Raw genomic sequence first — 20,270 nt, forward strand, 5'->3', positions numbered from 1 at the left:
GTCTCCACAAGAATCCAACTCCGTGTATGCAACATATGTGCCTGGTTTACGCTAAATCATCATCATCAGTGTGTACCTGCCTCCTAAAACTGTCTGCAGGTCTGCATGAGCCACATATGTATGAACGCCCCCTTACTGTACTCAGCCTACATCATACTTCCCTTCCCTCCCCCGTTCCACCTCTCCAGTTGAAAGCAGGCGCAATTGCGAGCTACGCTCAAGTCTGCATTGGCACATACGGGCCCAGTCTCTTTGTGAGCATGCACAGTGAGAATTTGTGCAGTATACACTACGCAAACCGGCATAAGTTCAACTCAGCATCAGGCTCTAAGTGTTGGTCAGTGGCAGAACTACCATTGGTGCAGCAGGTGCAAAGCACCGGGGCCCATGGAGATAATGGGGACCGCTGAATAGCAGATGCAGAGGGTCGGAAGTAGTGAGCTGTGGGCCCTGGTTCCCTCCTTCCCACTTCGCTGCACTAGGGGCCCACAGCTCACTAGTTCCACCTCTGGTGTTGGTAATAATGTACAATACTTTAGATGCAGCACACATAACCAAAACAACATATACTTACCCTTTTCTTCAATCTGCGACTTGACTGACTTTGTAGACGCCACCACACCAGCAGCATTGTGATTTACAACTTTTGAGGCTTGCTGCAGTCTAGCCAGGTTAGCGCTGTTTTTCTCGGCCTTTACCTACAGAGATTAGTGAGCACAGTAATATATCATCACGTCTATAACATGTGGCTGATGAAAACTGTCAAAGATATTTTTTGGGGGATAAAGTCAATTGATTTAGCATGAAAATATTTACATTGTTTTATCTTATTTTAGTATATCATTTATATTTGATGTGGTTTTATTATGTCATATGTTATATTATTGGATCCTGGCGTGTGAGCTGATGAGAGGGATATGAACAGGAATGAAGGAGTTAATTCAAAAGAACATGTTTCCAATCAGAGATGTTGAACAAAGATTTGCACAAACTTCTCCAATTTCTCCATTGCATCCAGGAGAGCCAAAAGGATCAAGACACGCCTATATACCTTCTCAGCCAATAGTAATATGACATTTGTAAATTGTAGTACAACCTACTTTGGTTGGTACTAAAAGTAATTGTCTGGTCTTTTGGACGACCAAAGATTTCAGGACTGAAATTGAGCTAATAATATTATCACAGCGCAAGCTTTTAATTTTTTTTAATTAATAAACCTTTCAAACTTTTTTTCTCCTAAGAGTTTTTTTTAGCTGAAGAAATTGAATTATTGCTTTAACAAAATCTAATATATGACTTTGGTTATTTGTTTTATGAAGACAATTGCGACAGTCCTGGTGAATATATGAACATATTGTAGACAGTAGCAACATCAGTAGAAACCTCTAGACTCCCATACACAAGAAGACCGAGGATCAGGTCGTAAAATCAGAAAGTTTTTTGCGCATTTTTACTAAGGAAAGTAATAGCATTTGGCTCAGGATATCTGATCTAGTTAAAGTGCTCAGACCATACCTTGGAGGCTGCCACAAGTTGGGCAGTGCTCGCTGCAATTTCATGGGAACAAACAATGATATCTTCAAATTTCCCCTGTCCTTGGACCACAAGGTCTGCAGCGTCCCTGAAAAGAGGGAAAAGATGAACAACGGGAGAGGCCAAACACTGAGAGAATAATACAGCAGTAGCAAGAAACTAACAACTTGTTCTATTGCAACACAACAATGTCTTTACCAAGGTATGTTATTCAAAAACTGAACTAAACTATTATATTGAAACAAGTAACGGAACGGCTCTTACTTGAGCTGCAGTCTTCAACGTTTGCCTTCTAAATCTCCACAGTTAGCCAATAATACCACTAGCTTAGATCCAATGAGGAGCTGACAGACAAACAACTCTCAGCACAGGTGAAGCCAATCCATCCCAGTGTACCAAACATCTACGCTGGAGGGAGGGGGTGGACTTGGCATAGTAAGCATAGCGCATGAGTGAATAATGGTCAGGGAATCCTTTCCTATCATGAACTGCGTCCATTATAGAAATGAGTGATTTGAATATGTGTGCAGGCGTCATACAACCAAGGAAATTGGGACCCATAGGTAACACCGTTTAACCAGACAGTCAAATAGCCACATATATCCAATTTGTTAAAAGCACCCCCCTGTGTGGGCACCAGTAGAACAAGGCATCAGGGCTGTGCCGCTTTTTTTAATCTTTTTGGTAATTGATGTATACTTACACCATGACAGTAGCTCCCCAACCTACTGCCTTGGAAGCGGATATCAATCCTTCCGTCCACCGTGAGTTTCTGGCATAAAACTCTTTGGTAGATGCAGCACCCTGCAGAAAAAACCCACAATAAATATGGTGTACAGATAATGAGAGTAAATACTGAGTAAAATCTGGGGCTCTACAGCACTACAGTTATACTAGAAATACAAATTGCTTATGTATGTTTACACAATAGTTAGTAGGGATTGAGAAAGATGGAAATTATTAGAAAAAAAAACCCCATAATGCAATGGGCCATATGCACAAGTCAATGATTCAGTGATTGAAGGAAGGCTATTGGGCTAAAAGGGTTACCCCCAAGATAATGTTTCTTCCTAATTAGCAGTGATTGCCCAATCATGGAAGCGGGTGTACAGCTCATGTGCAGTATAGAAAACCTCTGTAATAGAACATGAGGACAAGCCTGGGAGATACCCAAAGCCCATTGTAGATATGGGGGAATCTAAAGCAACAACCCCTTCCCCTCCCAAGTTCCATTGGGAGAGTGGATGGTGATTAATTAATAAAAAAATACAGCATGCAGGCAGAGGTTCTGGGGGAACCGCAGAACAAAAGGTGCATCCATGTGCTAACTGCTGCTTGTGACCTGACTGAAGATGATATACAAAACAAGCTGGACAGCGCTAAAATGAGACATCCACTGGGTATGTACCCAGTGGATGTCTCATTTTCGTGCTGTCCAGTTTGTTTTGTATATTACTTTTTTAGGGAGGTGACACATCCCTTGGATCAGCGGCGTTCTTGGGACATTCCACTCAAGGGTTGGTTATATTGTCAGCGCCAGGTTATTATCGTTTTATATTGTTAATTCTGACTGAAGATGAAGCAAGTGCTTTAGAAGGTGCTGCTCATGCCCCTGAGTGAGGGACAGTGAGACTGTTGATTGTTGGCAGCACTGGAAGTGGTACATTTCTAGTTCTTCATTTTGTATTTGCAAACATTGCACATAGTAAGGCAATCCTACAAACCTCATTATCTGAGACACTGTCCTGTGTATATATTTCATCACACAACACCAATGCAGTTGTGTAGAAATAGAAGCACTGACTGCAAACAGACTTTTGTGATAACACAATAGCACTTGCAATGTGTTTCTGGATTGAAAAGAACCTTAAATTCAACCTGTGCTCCTAAAGAATCATGCATTACCAGAAATCTAAAGAATGGATAACATAACACATCTTTGCTGTGGACACAAAAGTAACTTCAATTAGTTAATAATTGGAATAATACAGATCCAACAAAAGCAATAGATTTACAGACCCCTCCACTCTCCACAATTTCTTTTTGAAGGTCCTTTGAGGCCTTTATCAAAGCTTGAATTCCCTGCATGAGATCTGTGCATGACCCCAGGATCCTGCAGAAGAAAATCACATATGTTTAAGGCACATGGACATTAATGGAGGATAGACAGAAACTCACAGAGAGATAACCGATCCCTATTGAGAGACATCGGTGCAGGACACGTGGTTGTCTTAACAACACGAATGACAGAGCAGGGCCAGGGGAGAGTGTTTTTTCCTGTCCTTGTTCCGTCATCATCATGTAGACTGCACTGCTATCTCTCCATAGAAATCAATGACCCCTATGTCAGCTTCTGCCCACCTCTGTCAGCTGTAAAAAAACAGAACGGAGAAGAAACACCTTACTGGGAAATATCTTACTGTTCATTGACTTGTAATTTTAGCCCAGTATCATCAGTCCGTGATTTGTTGAGCATTTCCTGTGGGAGAAAACGTATAGTGAGGTTACTATTATCACAGCGCAGAGGTGTTATCTTCTCATCTGAATTCATTACATTACAGTTGAGTAGAGAAAGGGAAGTTTTTTCATTTCAATAACTCTTCTAGGCTGACACAGAGAATAAGCGAGGTTATTTGAAATGTCACATGAGCCTGGTGTAGTGTTTAGCACTTCTGCCTTACAGCACTGGGGTCATGAGTTCAATTCCCAACCATGGCCTTATCTGTGAGGAGTTTGTATGTTCTCCCTGTGTTTGCGTGGGTTTCCTCCGGGTGCTCCGGTTTCCTCCCACACTCCAAAAACATACTGGTAGGTTAATTGGCTGCTAACAAAATTGACCCTAGTCTGTCTGTGTATGTGTATGTTAGGGAATTTAGACTGTAAGCTCCAATGGTGCAGGGACTGATGTGAGTGAGTTCTCTGTACAGCGCTGCGGAATTAGTGGCGCTATATAAATAAATGGTGATGATGATGATGAGCCAATACACAGAGTACGATAACACAATTTAAGTATCTGGTTGTTAGATCACAGCACCCTAGTACCAAACAACCAAGGTAGTGTACTTTAATTTAGTGTGTCAAGGTGGATGGATTGGACTCTCTTTGAAAGCCCCATCTATTTGTCTATGACTGATTGAACAATTCTGTGAGAGTGTATGTTATCTTTACTTAACACAAGATTTATTTCAATTATTGTGGCAGCAGAGCTAGACAGCACCAGGCAAAGATTGTTGCACAGTGAATTTTAATTTAGTGTCCTATTTGCCTAAGGATAGTCTATCCTCTGCCACCACAATCCCTCTTGTACACCACCAGCACCCCGCCACAGCTTCCATATTAGTCCACATGTATGGTTCTGAACAAGGAAGCTACTGAAGAGCATGGCTAGTTTGGCTATAGTGGCTGACATGCTGGTGGCCATTACAGTGTCCCGAGGGACAATTGTTTTCTACGCAAGGACTTTCATTGAGCCAAGGCTGTCCAATAAATTGTAAACTACTGTGCTTTAAATTTCAATGGCTGTTTACAGCAATCAGTGTGCGAGCGCATATTCCTTAATCTTGCGCTTGAGCACAAAAGATTGCTTTATCTGTGTTTAAATATCATTAATTATCTCTTATTCCCATGTTCCCCTGAAAGCCTTTTTATCACCTCAATCCTTAAAGCAGCTGTTTCTACAGCTGCCGCGGTGGCTGCCATTTCCTTCTCAACCAGATCTCCCAGTTCCTCCTCTTTGATATCGAGTGCTGGAGGCCGAAGCTCCTGAAAAACAAATAATTAAATAATGTCACTGGCTCACCATATTTCATATGAATCCTTGTTGACTCCCCCACACCTACATGTCCAATAGGAGAAGATCTTCTGTCAAGTTGGAGACTTTTAATAGACAATGAATGTGGTCCTTATACTTAGTTAGCATTTCTGGAGGGAAAATGATCATTTTAACCACAATGTGCCTGATTCATTAAGGAAAGTAAAGCAAAAAAAAATTAGTAACTTTTCACCTTGGCAAAACTATGTTGCATTGGAGGGGGAGGCAAATTTAAAATGTGGTGACAGATTTATAGTTGGATAGGGCATGACCTAGATCAACTTTAAATTTCAGTGTACAAATAAAGCTATCAAGTACTTGTGTGCTACATGAAAAAACAGACAGTATTTAACTTAAGTGCAAAATAATAAACTAATTTCTACCCTTCGCATTGTAACATGGTTTTGTCCAGGAGAAAACTCTCATTTTTTGCATTACTTTCCTTGTTGAATTATGCCCAATGTGTTCTCTTAATATTGTTGATTAGTATGGGATATTTAAATTGCTCCTTTTCCCCTCTACTCAACAAGACCCAGCAGTGAAGTCAAGAGACATATGTATGCAAATTACACAATTAAAAAGAAATATAATTGCAAACTGAATCTCTCACTCTTGGCATACAAACTTTAACCAAAGTAGGTCATGTCCCCAGAGGTTCTTTCTGTAACTACACCTGGTTACTAATAACTGTATAAACAGTATACTTAAACATTCATATTTCTGTATGACAAGACATGGGCTCTGGGAGTAGATGTGTAGTTAATTATCTATGTGCAATGCTTTAAGGGAACACTAACTTCAAAATTGTTCTTTTAAGATAATGTATTTTCTTTAGGCTTGTCTATACCGAAAGCTTAGAATCATAACTCCGGTCCTACTTGAACCCTGACATCACATCTCCTTCCCCTCCTACACAATCTTCACGCAGCCTCACCGATACCACATTTACAGCCAGGTGAGGATCAGAACAAGCAGTATGCACTAATATTCATGACTGAGTAGATTGCTTGCTGTAAGTTATTCTAAAGCAGCTTTCTGAGGGAAAAATGCTCTGTCAACCCAGCACGCAAAATCTTACGCCCAAAACTCGCTTCAGGAGATGTAAAAACATTAAAGCGATAAAAACAGGTAAAAGTGTGAACAGAGGACCAGGTGGCCGCCCGGCGGAGATTATCCACTGAAAGTCCGTTACGTGCAGCCCAGGAGGCACAGGCCAAACGTAACTAACATAAGCCTGCTTGATGGTGGACATTATCCACCTTGCGATGGATCTTTTTGTATCTCGCCAGCCCTTTTTGTGAGCTTCGTACGAAACGACAGGGGAATCCGTTTGCTGCACAGTGGCTGTTCTGTCAACGTAAATCGATAAAGCGCGAACAGCATCCACCAGCGCTAAGGAACCCTGACCTGAAGAGGCAGCCGCCTCCTGGAAGACTGGGACCACAATCTCCTGATTGAGGTGAAGTCCAGAAACAACTTTGGACTAGAAGGAGGGAACCGTGCTCCCTGTCATCGTGGCAAACCAGAACCGTAGATTAATTGACTCCCACAGCTCAAAGGGAGAAGTCAGGAGGACCCCAAGAACCTAGATCAGGTCCCACAGTGCTGTGGGTGGCATGTAAGGGGGCTGGATGTGTAGAACCCACTAGAGGAAGGTCTGCACCTTTGAAATCCCTGTCAGTCACCTTGCGGATTTATATCAGCCACTGCTGTGGCATTGTCCAGCTGAAGGAGGACTGGAGATTCTTGAAGGAGTGACTGAGCCTGCTTGTCCTGCTAGCAGCATGGCTTGGAGTTCCAAGATGTTTACACACCAATGGAGAGATAGAGACACATCTGAGAGTCAAAAGTGAAGTGTCTGTAAGGCCAGCTGAAGATGGTATCTGGACCAGTTGGACAAGAGGTCCCACTGAAATGTCAGAGAATGGAACCTACCATACGAGAGCATTTCAACCGTGGACTCCATCTTTCCCATCAACTTGATTCAGAGGTGCAATGAAGAGCACTCAAGTCTAGGACCCTCCTCACCAGGGCCTGAAGAGAGCACATCTTGCTGATCAGAAGAAACATCTCATGCGCTCTGGTGTGGCCGAGGAACACCATCTGCTGACAGGGAACCATCTGGGATCTAGCTGTGCCATTCCAGCACTTTGACTGTCAGAGAGAGATGGATCTGAGTCCACTTTTGTGAGCAAATCGCCCAGATAGGGGATTATGAATATTCCTAATGAACGTAACTGTGCTGCCATCCCCACCATGATCTTCGTAAAGATCTGTGGCATCATGGAAAGGCCAAATGAAAGCATCCTGAACTGAAAATGGGATCTCCCCACTGCAAATCTGAGCAGTGACTAATGTCCCTCCCAGATTGGCACAAGGAGATAGGCATCCCGGATGTCGATGGAGGTCAGGAACTCGTTGGGCTCCAACCCATTGATCACTGATTTCACAGATTCCATGGAAATCCTGTCCACCTGTAGATGTAGATTTAGGCCCTACTGGTTGAGAATGGGGCAAAACAAGCCATCCAGCTTGGGAACCAATAAGAGGTTTGACTAGAAACCTCGCCTCTGCTGCTGACCTGGCTGATAACACCTGCGAAAAGAAGCAAGCGATTGACTGGAGCATAGCCAATCTGCTCACTTCGTTGCACGGAAGAGTGGTGCAGAAGAAATGGTGATGGGGGTGATCTTGAAGGTCTATCGTGTAACCCTGCTTCATGATCCCCGTGATCTAGAGAGGAAGCACCCCATTGGTCCCATAACAATAGCAAGCAAATTATTATCAGGTATGGGAAACTTCCTGTTTCAGTTGTTCCCTTCTGCTTTCCTTCCTGTAGGTGGGTTTGGAAAAAGGACTATGTCTTTCCTCTCTAAAACTAAAGGTTTCTGCACTCTCCTTTTTCTTTCAGCGCAGGCTGGCAGTTTTGAGGGCTGTTCAGACTTTTCTAAAAGGGGTTCTACACGCTCAGATCCCCTCTGTACATCCAATTGAACCATGGGATCTTAATCTGGTGCTCTGAGCTCTCACTAAGGGTCGCTTTGAGCCTTTAGATTTGGTCATCCTTCGTTATGTTACTTGGAAGGTGGCGTTTCTTCTCGCCATTTCCTCTGCTTGTCGGGTGTCTGAGTTGGTAGTGCTATGCTGCAACACCACCCTTCTTTTTGGTGCTCCACACTAAACCATCCTTTGTGCCAAAGGCAGTCTCTCGGTTTCATTTAAACCAGGAGAATATCGTTCTGGCATTCAGTCCCACTTCTAAGTCTTCTGATGAGACCTTGCCTTTTTTGGATGTGGTTCAGGCCCTTCGGTGCCTGAACCACCTTCGATGACGACTGTACGAATTCTGTCCACAAGACTAATGACCTGCTGTTCGTTCTATGAAGCTCATAAGCATGGTTGACCTGCATGTACACAGTTCATTGCTCGCTGGATTACATCAACCATCCACATGGCTTATGTCCAGGCAGCTCGACCACTGGCGATGGGTTTGAAATTTCATTCCACTGCTTTTTGTTGTTTTGTAGGCGGCACGTCATGGGGCTAAGCAATTGTGTCAGGCTGCAATGAGGTCATCTATCCACACTTTCTACAAATTCTACAAGTTGCAGGGTTTTGTATCATAGGATGTTAACTTTGGATGCAAGGTGTTGCGCGGAGCTGTTCCAGAGCACTCCCTTCCTTGGGGGCAGCTTTGATATGTCCCCAATGACTCGCAATGTCCTCCAATGGTAGGAAACAGACAAATGATATTTTACGCACCGTAAAATATGTTTTTCTGACTCCATTGGGGGGACGCTGTGCTCCCTCCCCTTGCTCTGGATTGTTTCATGTTGCTCTTTACGTTTAAGAGGTTTCTTATTACACCTTGTTGGTCCTCTCTTCTATGCTTGGTTATACAAAAACTGAGGTTACTTCCAGATACAAGGGGCACAGTAGGGGAGGAATGTGCTTTCATAGAGTTATGTTTAAAGTGCCTATACTTCTAGTACGTCTACTATACCCCAATGTCTCAATGTGCACCCCAAGTCAGAGAAACGGATTTTAAAAAAAACCTCTTATTTTCTAAATAGGCCTGGCAGCAACTGTGATATGTTTTGGGTAAAAGGGATTCCAAACTTTTGCAATTTTATCATAGTCCTGCTATTGCTGCTATTAAAAATTTATCAGGAGTCTGAATTCTGGGAAAATGAGAAATCTGAATTAATAAAAATCTGAGAAAAAACAAGTACTGTAATGAGAATCCTCTGGTTAACATTAATGGCCAGGGCTGGATGCCTATGCTGCCCTTTCCAGCATTCACATTATAACCAAACACACCATAACCGCTGCTGGCAGCCATCTGTCCAGGTTACCTGAGCAAAGTCAGCAATGTGCTTTAAGGTGGCAGTAATCAGGCTACAATCTGCTCCACTCTGCATCTCATTGTTCCGCATGGTGGAGAGATAGTTAAGAGCTTCTGCACCACATGTCCGACAGCTGTCACTTAGCTCTGAGAATAAAAAACACAACAAAAAGATTAATGAGATAAGGACACTGCTGCTGACCAGCTGGGATTTACTGATTATTGTTCAGAATACTGCGTCTCAAAGCTCTAACAGATGAGGAAAGATTCAAATGTCAAATGGAGAGAGTGGCAAAGGTGTAAGGACCCAGCTATTTACAGAGATAAGGGGGCTCAAGCACTGGAGAAATGTGTTGTTACAATCACCAGTTTCTTAATATGGAAGACAAAACACAAAAGAGAGTGAAAAAGAGAAAAAGAGAAAAAGAAAAAAGAGTGAGGAAAAAAAGGAAAAAGAGAGAAGAAATACAAGAGGAAAAAGGAAAAAAATGAAAAGAAAAAAAAGAAAAATGAAAAATATGAAGGTTACGATACATAATACACAAGTTTTACTGTAGAAATGATATAATATAATACTACATACATAGCAAGGACCATCCTCACACTGGCCAGCTTCTCCTGTTAGCTGGTGCAAACTTCTGATCCTCTACACCAGTGTTGGCTAACCTGTGACACTCCAGGTGTTGTGAAACTACAAGCCCCAGCATGCTTTGCCAGTAGATAACTAGCGGATAGCTGGCAAAGCATGCTGGGGCTTGTAGTTTCACAACACCTGGAGTGTCACAGGTTAGCCAACACTGTTCTACACTGCTATTTTGCTCCCCCAAACCCATGCACTTACGTGAAATCTAGGCTAACTGTGCAAACGGAGGTGACAGTACCACCAAAGAGGATGTTGTGTTGCGCTTTGATCGACTGCTCAGATACTCACTGTCAGATGTCCTAGTCTGAGCTCCTTGCATTATCACGTCACTTATTCGATGTGCAAACTGAACCAGGTTCGGCAACACGAAGTTTACATCTAGGAATAGAGTAAGATAAGCAGATAAATCTTTAATTGATGTTAATATATATTAAATTACCAGTACATTCTATCTGTATTAAAGCAGAGTTCTGACGTCATCCAGTGGTGCCAACGCAAACACGTTCTATTGAAATTGCTGTATATTTTTACTCTTGATTACTTCTACAGAATTAGAGAGCTCAAGGATTGCAAGTAAGTAAGTAAGTTCTACTCTATCTCAAAACCACTGGTGTGTCAGGAGGTCTTCTGGTTTGTACTGACCTCTGATTTTCAGTAAATGAAATATAGAATTTGATGGCAGATATTAACCACTTGGCCCATCTAGTCTGCCCATTCTTCCAACTTCTGGTAACATCAAACCCTATTTGATCCTTAGTTCTTTGTAAGGAATATCCCAATCACTCCCAAAAAAAACATACTAGTAGGTTAATTGGCTGTTATCAAAATTGACCCTAGTCTCTCTCTCTGTCTGTCTGTATGTGTATATTAGGGAATTTAGACTGTAAGCTCCAATGGGGCAGGGACTGATGTGAATGAGTTCTCTGTACAGCGCTGCGGAATCAGTGGCGCTATATAAATAAATGGTGATGATGATGAATCATGTTTAAATTGCTCTACTGTATTACCCTCTACCACCTCTGATAGGAGGCTATTCCACTTATCCACTACCCTTTCTGTGAAATAAATTTCCTCTGAACCTACTTCCCTCCAGTGTCAGTGCATGTCCACATGTTCAAATACTTCTCTTCCTTTGTAGAATGTTTCCTTTTTAACTTGTTAAAACTCTTAATATATTTGAAAGTTTTTATCATGCTCCCTCTTTTTCTTCTCTGCTCCAAACTACACATAATAAGATCCTTTAGTCTTTCTGGGTAAGTTTTGTGCTGTAGGCCATGCACCATTTTAGTTGCCCTTCTTTGTACAGTCTCTAATGTATTTATATCTTCCTGGTGGATACGGCCTCCAGAACTGAACACAATATTCTAGATGAGTCCGTACCAATGACCTATACAGTGGCATTATTACTTCTTTCTTTCTGCCACTCCTGATACAACTAACCATCTGACTTGCATTTCTCAAATGAGCTAACTGATGGCCAATCCTAGATGTCTTCATTTAGGTATTTATTTGGAATAATGTTTGTATTATATAAAAAAATGCACCCCACTAGAAATGACAAGGATACTGGAAGCAAACTGGGATTGCCTAGTTCTGTATAAAAGAATTGGTCCTTTTAATGTATATATTCCTATATATATACATTAACTGCCTATTACATAACCTTTATATATAACTGCTGTATATAGTATTTGTAAACATAGGGTTCAATGTGTTTTCAATTACTAAATATATCAAGGGAGTTTCATTGTCTAAGAGATGTTCTCTTTAAAATGTATTGCATTATACTGTATTATTACATGACTGTCACTGTGAGACACTGTGTCATTATTTATTTAGGTTTAGCATATTCTGCTGATCAAATGATCCCTTAAAATCATTGTACCCTTTGTGAACCAAATTACACAGAGCCTTTTATCTCCTATTAGTAGCGGGGGGGGGGGGGGAAATGGATTATCCAAAAGTGTCTGCAAGGTATTGCATAGAATAAGCAATGAGCACGTCAGTGGCTTTCAAATCCCAAGGGCAAAAAGCTATTAAAGAACTGAAACTCTATAATGTCAAGTAGATGAAGAAGGTGCATCCTGGACATATTCAGGTCACATACAGCAATTAGGAGAAGAAACAGAAAGTTAAGGTAAGATGTAGATACAATATTATAAAGAATGTACGTAACATTCTACAGCAGCTAGATGGAGTCTTCCAACGTGAAAGCTCCTATCCTTTAAATGAGCCTTTGCTACTTTTATTTGCAAGGGACCCCAAACTGGTGAATAATCAATAAGGCCTGCAATAAGCAGTGCAAGGTGACAAACTTGAATACTGCAATCAAATGAGATATGATAGCAAACACCCCTTATATCAATGTGCCAGAGCAATTTGTGCTACATACATACATGTCAAAAGTGGACACCGCTAGTATTCAATTTATAAGTATACATTGTTCTGCATATTCCAGATTAGCCGTGGCTTGTAATGAGCTCTGGTCACCAGCATTTGCAATATACTGACACCGTGTGGCTGAAGTTTGTAACTAAATACTTTGAGGTGAAAATCATCATCATCATCATCATCATTTATTTATATAGCGTCAGCAGATTCCGTAGCGCTTTACAATTGGGATGCTTAAACATTACGGGCCTGATTCATTAAGGCGTGCCAAAATGAATGTAAATCCAGCATACGTACGTCCCTATTCAACTACAGGCGGATCTGAAGTAACGTCTCTTGTAGAATGCGGGTCTAGGTACGCTCTACATATACAGCACGTGCTGTGTTGAGACAGACACAGATCACTGCAGGATACGTACAATACATATGTGGAATATTAAATCCATGCAGAACGCATAGGAAAAAAATTCAATTATTGTCACCTGTTACTAATATAATCATTAATGAAAAACCATAAATAAAACGTTTTGGTTTTTTCAATGAAATACATTTATCATGATGTTGTTATTGTCTATTGTACATAAAATGCATTTTTACAAACACATGTTCAAGCATACATGACCGTCATCACTATCACTCGGCACTTACACCTGTCCTGTAACTGTTACAACAGAAAACACGTACCTTACAGATGGCCTATGGGACACTTAATGTACACTGACTGCGTGCAAATGCCCCTTTCCCTCCCCGTTCCACCCTTGAAACAGTAGGCTGTTGGCAATGTCCTTTGCAATTGGATGTTCTTGCGCTGACTAATAGTTAGTTTCTGGGAGTGCGCAGCGCAATTTAATACAAAATACGTCACTTATAGGCATTTACGTTCCTTAATGAATCAGGCCTTAATTTGTTAAATGTAAATTGGAGCATGACACAGAACTGTTCAAATGACTACGTGCCATGTTATTAAATAAACCCTATAGTGTGCTCATGAAGAGTGTGGCCTTGCATTAATTGTGCAAAGCGTAATGCCATAATTATGTTACAAACATAAACACACTAGTAAAATGAGTATAAAGCTAAAGATGTGAGGATGTAATAAGAGAAAAAAACAATAATAAATAGTGAGAAAGGAAGATAAGCATGGACATGTGAGAAGTTTATGACAGAGAAAAAGAACGGGAGTGGGAAGGTTCGAATGTGCATGAAGGAAAAAAACACAAAAGTACAAAAGATGAGCAAAGAAAATAATGTATAAAAGTGAGTAAAACAGGACAGGTGCACTTGGATAACCTTGTGGAGCTGACTTTATGTCTCACACCAGGCAAAGGCTACACACAGCTATATGTGCTCAGCAATAACAGGACGATACGCAAGAGGAAAATTAGGTTTAATAGGAGGCTGAAGGGTAAGGGAGGGGTACATGATTTTACGTAACCGGGAGTTTCATAGTCCTAAGTCCCTAAAAGTTGCAATTATCTGTTCTCATCTTCTTTTGTAACACCGTCCAGTCTAACTACTAGACATTTCCTCCACTTGCCAGCTACACTCTTTACAGCTTTTGGTCCTCTCCCATCCTTTCTTCTCACCTGAAGTATCAGACATGTGTCTTTTCCAGGCCTCGTCTAATTTCTCCGTGCTCTCTACTGCCGCCACTGTTCTGGAGATTAGAAAGTCTGAAAGATAACACAGGATAAGTGGGCTTCACATACAAATCCCCAGAACATAGCTCCATGTGCCGGAGACTGTATCCTAACCTGTAGATATGCTGCCATTTGTGTAGAGTGGCTCATCTAGTTGGCGGAGAGCTTCTTGAATGATGCACTCTGCTTCCTGCAGGAGGCGCTGTAGAACACTGTCTTCAAGTTCTTTATGTTGTAATTGGCTCTCCTGTGTGGAAACAATAAGCTCTTTAATATCATCCGTGTCAGTGGGGAGGTATTTACCTCTGTGGTCATCAGTGCCCAGCTGTTGCTAAATCACTGGTCAACGGTCTTGGCATGGCCAAAAAAGCACCTTAGAGAGGTCCCATAAATATTCCGCCACAGGGTAATAATACTTCAACAGTCGATACAGCAGATATACAGTAAAATATTTTGTTCTGTACAAACTAATGTAACATAAATTAAATTCAATATATTTCTAAAAAGAAATAGGAAGGCATCTAAATAAATCATATCTATTTTAATAGCCTAGAAATAGATGTAGGCGGGGCTACCATGGCTATGCTGCTGTTCAGACATTGGATACAAATGATAGACAGTAACTTTCTATTACATGTACAAATAATAGGTGTAAAATCACACAGACCTTGGGCCTGATTCATTAAGGAACTTAAATTAACAAGTTTCTTATTTAAGTCTCCTGGACAAAACCATGTTACAATGCAAGGGGTGAAAATTAGTTTTCTGTTTTGCACATAAGTTAAATACTGACTGTTTTTTTATGTAACACACAAATATCAACTTTAAATTTCAGTGTACAAATAAGCTATCAAGTATTTGTGTGCTACATGAAAAAACTGTCAGTATTTAACTTATGTGCAAAACAGAAAACTATTTTGCACCCTTTGCATTGTAACATGGTTTTGCCCAGGAGATTTAAATAAGAAACATCTTAATTTAAGATCCTTAATGAATCAGGCCCCTTATGGTGAATAAATATCTATTTTCTGATTTCAAGGAACTTCCCAGCAGTGCATATAAGGAAATGCTACATTTTGCACCCCTGTGAATATAGATGCATCAACAAAAAATAGCTGCTAATAGTATCACTGTGGGAGTGCTTATATTGTAGTTCCCCAAACTACCCCTATTGTCTAACTTGGACTCTATCTAAGCCAGCATCTGATTGGTTGCTATCGACTGATGCCCATTTGCAGTCAAAAATTAAACAAATGTGCTCCTATTAGTTGCTATGGCATACAGCACAAAAGTTCACATTTCTCCATATTACAAAAACCAAAAAAACAATGCGCGTCATTCACATGCTTAAACAAATGGGTAATTCATACTGGTTTTCTTGTATGTATACAACATATATGGGCGTACACATGTTTATACATAGGTAATAATTACAACTGGTTATAAAAGATATAAATGGAGTTGTTCAATTTCCACAATATAATGACTTGGTAATGTGAGGCTTATGCCCTTGTAAACTGTATATAGCATTGATCTCACCTGTTTATAGGTCGTTATGTTGCTTTTGAGAAGTTGCACTTCCTGTTTACTGCACTCTAACGCCCCCTGTAGGTCATCCATCTGTTGAATCTGTTCCTGTGCCTAAGAATAAAAATAATCTTCACCAGACTCCTTCCATGTCTTTATTTAAACTGTAATCACTTACAGAACGGAATGGAAATGACCTTTTCATTTTCAGTAAGTAAATTCCCTGTTCAACACGTTCATTAAATGAGTATATTAAAGACTTCTGTTATGTACAACGGTCTATGGATCCTTATTAATGGTTTACAAATGAATTTAGGTTTCCCTCTTTCCTCTCTGGAGACTTGTAATCTAGAGATATAACACAGTGCACTGTACTTCATTAGGCAATAATAAAGCTAATCTTTCCAGGCTCCTGTCTGCTTAATTTTACTTGCTCCTTTTCCAGTCTGTTTTGCAGACTGCAACAAACATTCCATTGCACCATTTGCAGAAGACGTCCATGGGAAAACAGAATGTTACAGAAGAAAACAAGATTAGTTTGTTTTGTTGGCCCTTAGATATGACAACATACACAACTGTATCCAATGTACAGCATATCTGTTGTAGTATCCAAGGGCTGATGAAAAGAAACAAGTCAACCATGATATTAGATATTAGCAGTGTTCTGATAAAGGGGGTTTTCACCTTTATAACTTATTTCTAGCACTGCGTCAGATCCCTCCCCCTTCTGGCGCACAGAGCTGAATACGGCTACTGAACAGCAGAGGTCCAAACAAACTGGGACCCTGATGTACTTAGCAATTGGTGTGGGTGCCAGGAAAAAGACCCAGCTGAGGGAATAGTGTACATTTTTGTTCAATCAGAAAAAAACAAGACAGACAAAAAAAAAATGTCTATTAAAAAATGTTGATGATACAATGTTTGTGAAATCAGATCTAGCTTAGTTGTCAGAAAAATACACCTCTGACTAAAGATGCTCAAATCTCTAGCAAAGTGGCTCTGGAACCGTTTTCTCAAATCAACTCTGATGTACAAAAATGTGTGAAAAATCCAAGTTCATCAAAACTGGACAAATTTGATCGATTTTAAAACCAGTTTGCATCACTTCAGCATCTCTGCCTCCGACCTTGTAACATGTTTGGAAGACAGCCAAAGCTACACGTGCCTCACCTTCCTCTGTGTGTGCTCATTCACACGCTGATAGGAATCCTCCAGTTCTTTTTTAGAACGTTCTATGTCTCCCAAAGCTTCTCGAGCCAAGGTCATCTGCTTAGTGACTTCAGCGTTCTGACAGAGAAAACAGACATCTTCCCATTGTTTAGTGCTCATTGATTATTCGGAGTCTGTCTCCAATGGCAGTAATAAACCAATTATCTAAACTGAAAGGGGAATTTCACTTTTTTATAATATTGTCTTCCAGGCAGATTTGTTATTTTGTTGCTTTCTTGATAAAATTGTTTCCAATCAGTAACTGTGCTCAAGGACAATGATCATAGATAAATTTGTCTGGAAGATAAACTTCACTAAAGCTTCTGTGTAGAGTAAAAAGCCTAATTGCAATGTATACTTATTAACACAAATATAATATTTAAGAAATTCTGCTATAAATCGGCGCCCCTCTTTCATGTCTTGTACACAAAGAAAATGTAACATATGTTTACTTTAATACTGTTTGTTCAGAATATGTTTTAAAGTGTAGGTTGCAAGAACACCTAAAAGGACCATCCCCAGCAGTAAACATCACGCACATTAACAGACAATATATCAACAAATATAACTTTATAAAATGCACACTTTAGCAACAAAACTGTTATCAGCAAAAGCTCTCTATATGGCTGCTTCAATTCAGAGAAAACTCTGCAGGGGATGAAACGTTTACATTTCCTACTCTCATTTTTACCTGAGATTCCTGGCCTGCAGTTCATCCCAGTAAAAGTCACGTTAAACTCTCAGGTAGTGGGACAGGGCTACAGTAATAATATAAAACTGTTTGCAGGATATGGGAGAAACATAATAATTAACTCTTGGGGGTAAATCTTTTAAACTGCGGGTTTGAAAAAGTGGAGATGTTGCCTATAGCAACCAATCAGATTCTAGTTATCCTTTAATTAGTACATTCTACAAAATGACAACTAGAATGTGATTGGTCGCTGTAAGCAACACCTCCACTTTTTCAAACCCGCAGCTTGATAAATTTACCCCCTGGCATAAGTGTGGTCTGATACATAGGTAGGGATGTGTTTAGCCCTTATGCTGCCTGGAGAGGTAAGTGGAATGGTATTCCTATCATCCCTTACACAGATCAAGCATAGACATTTGTATTATGCAGTGTCCTCTAATACCTTGCTGCCTGAGAAATGCTCCCTTAGTTTTAGGTTAAATAGACTGTCTAAGTGTGCTCTCTCCTTTATGTAGCTTAATATTCCGACATGGTGCTGTTGATGCACAGGTGCATTGTCTTTGACATTGTGCATAAATGTGATCGTCTTGTGCTAGATGTATAAAATATGTATCAGTAATTAAAGTGCAGCACCACACTGCAACAACAGAACATGCTCCTTTTGGGAGCATTCTCTTATGAGAACAAACTACGCTTTTCAGATGGTCAATAAGCCCCGTGACCACCTCCAATTCTTTGTGTTTCATAGAAGTGATCAAAAAAATGCCCACACCTGTCCATCAAAGCCCAAAGTATAAACAGACCCTTAAAGAGTACCAGGATCTGCCTGGTGATAGTTAGAATCAAGCACCTTTCTCAGAAGATCTGCATGGCTCTGAACTAGCTCTGCATACTTCTCCTTCAGCTTCGTGTATCGCTGCTCATTAGCTATGGACTTCCCTGTGACAGAAAAAAGAAACGAGTTAATCATTCATTCATACTTCCTCCTAGCCCACACAATATAAAGTCATTTTAACTGAGTAATTCTCACTAAACAGACAAGGTAGCACTAGCCTGCCTGATATATAGTAAATAACATTATAATTACTTCCGACAACTGTCGCTGCTGCTGATTCATCCCCCCAGCTGGCAGCCGTGTTATAGTACAAGTACATCAATGGTCTTAAGATAACACGGTATTGTTTTTATTTATCTCACCTAGCTCACCATCTGTTCTTTGATCACCATTTAGTAAAATAATTCTCATAGTCAGTCTTGTAAATATAACTCAGACAATACAGGTGGCTCTCGGGTTAGGGTTTGGCATTGCCTGTGCTGAGGATTACAGCCTAATATTTCAAGTACGACATTGATTTCAAGGATTGTGTCATGGAATTTACATTGTATTCTAGCAAAGCGACAAATGTTTTAATTTAATTCATCCCCATACAATTGAATGGAGCCAATAAACTACCATATTGCTTCTTGCAATTTTTGCAGAATTTTCAATATCCCACAAGCAACAAAATAACACTCCTTATATCAGTATATTATATTGCAACACTCCTTATATCAGTAGTCGAAGTGGAAATTTAGAAGTGGCGGTATGAAAAATGTAATGGGAATGTAAGTGAATGGAATGTGATAGTTTTACAATGAAAGCAGTAGGAGGAATGGCGGTATGGCGTACCACTGTATACACCCCCCTCCCCTTCCCCCCTTGGACCACTGCCTTAAATACCAACTACCACTAAATGTATACACATTACATTTTCATTTTGATTCACACTGATTTACAAATTCTAAGGTTATGAGCAATGAAAGGCCAGACAAAATCCAGATCAAATTCACTGTTTCATTAGAGAAGCTCAATGTATAGCTAAAACAACATAAACTTTATTAAAAAAGTGACTAATAACACCAGTATAAATAAATGGGGGGCTTCGGGGAATAAATAAATAAACAACATAAAAATATATGAATATAACAATTGTAACAACAAATCAAATATAGCAGTTGTACATAAATATAATAATATACTTAATATAGCAGATTGTAAAGTAAGGTATAGTAAAGTATAGGATATATAAACATTTTGATGTGAAGAGGTTATAAACATTTTAAAAAAAATGAAGATGTGTAGTGATAATAGAAAACGGTTTGCTAAAACTTGCTGGTTTGAAAATGTTTATACTGACTGCTTTTACTGACTGCTTTCTCACAAAGACTGGATGTCTGGCTATAGAAATCCGTTCTAACCATAGTCCTATCAATCAGCAATGTAGTATTTATTCAGTTCATGACGTGTGACTAACTGAGATGTCCAGACAATAAAATTCCACCTGTGACTCCCTGCGCTAAAGACGTAAGGCCGGAAATCAATTCCTCATGTTGTCTTTAATCTTTTTCATCCAAAGTGCGCTCCTGTCAAGGTCTTCCAATGTGTGTGAACCTGTTCAATCATCCCTTTCACACTTCTATATGTTCCCCATCCCCAATGA

At 40.2% G+C, this 20,270-nt stretch overlaps 1 protein-coding gene across 2 annotated transcripts in view; it reads right to left on the bottom strand.

Annotated features, from left to right (window-relative positions):
* HIP1 (huntingtin interacting protein 1) overlaps window positions 1–20,270 on the bottom strand; it is a 79,691-nt gene that overhangs the window by 3,601 nt on the left and 55,820 nt on the right. The window contains exons 15-27 of one of the 2 annotated variants that reach the window (XM_075196793.1): window positions 18,641–18,729; window positions 17,061–17,177; window positions 15,903–16,004; window positions 14,478–14,610; window positions 14,310–14,396; window positions 10,621–10,710; window positions 9,700–9,836; window positions 5,185–5,295; window positions 3,954–4,012; window positions 3,553–3,646; window positions 2,237–2,337; window positions 1,516–1,621; window positions 575–698 (exon numbers count right to left, since the gene is read on the bottom strand). In XM_075196793.1, the coding sequence (XP_075052894.1) occupies window positions 575–698; window positions 1,516–1,621; window positions 2,237–2,337; window positions 3,553–3,646; window positions 3,954–4,012; window positions 5,185–5,295; window positions 9,700–9,836; window positions 10,621–10,710; window positions 14,310–14,396; window positions 14,478–14,610; window positions 15,903–16,004; window positions 17,061–17,177; window positions 18,641–18,729 (1,350 nt within the window). Of the gene's footprint in view, window positions 1–574; window positions 699–1,515; window positions 1,622–2,236; window positions 2,338–3,552; window positions 3,647–3,953; window positions 4,013–5,184; window positions 5,296–9,699; window positions 9,837–10,620; window positions 10,711–14,309; window positions 14,397–14,477; window positions 14,611–15,902; window positions 16,005–17,060; window positions 17,178–18,640; window positions 18,730–20,270 lie in introns of those variants that run through there. The other variant, XR_012688186.1, reaches the window with a different exon arrangement.

This window comes from Mixophyes fleayi, chromosome 2, assembly GCF_038048845.1.
Source record: "Mixophyes fleayi isolate aMixFle1 chromosome 2, aMixFle1.hap1, whole genome shotgun sequence".
Lineage (NCBI taxonomy): Eukaryota > Metazoa > Chordata > Amphibia > Anura > Limnodynastidae > Mixophyes > Mixophyes fleayi.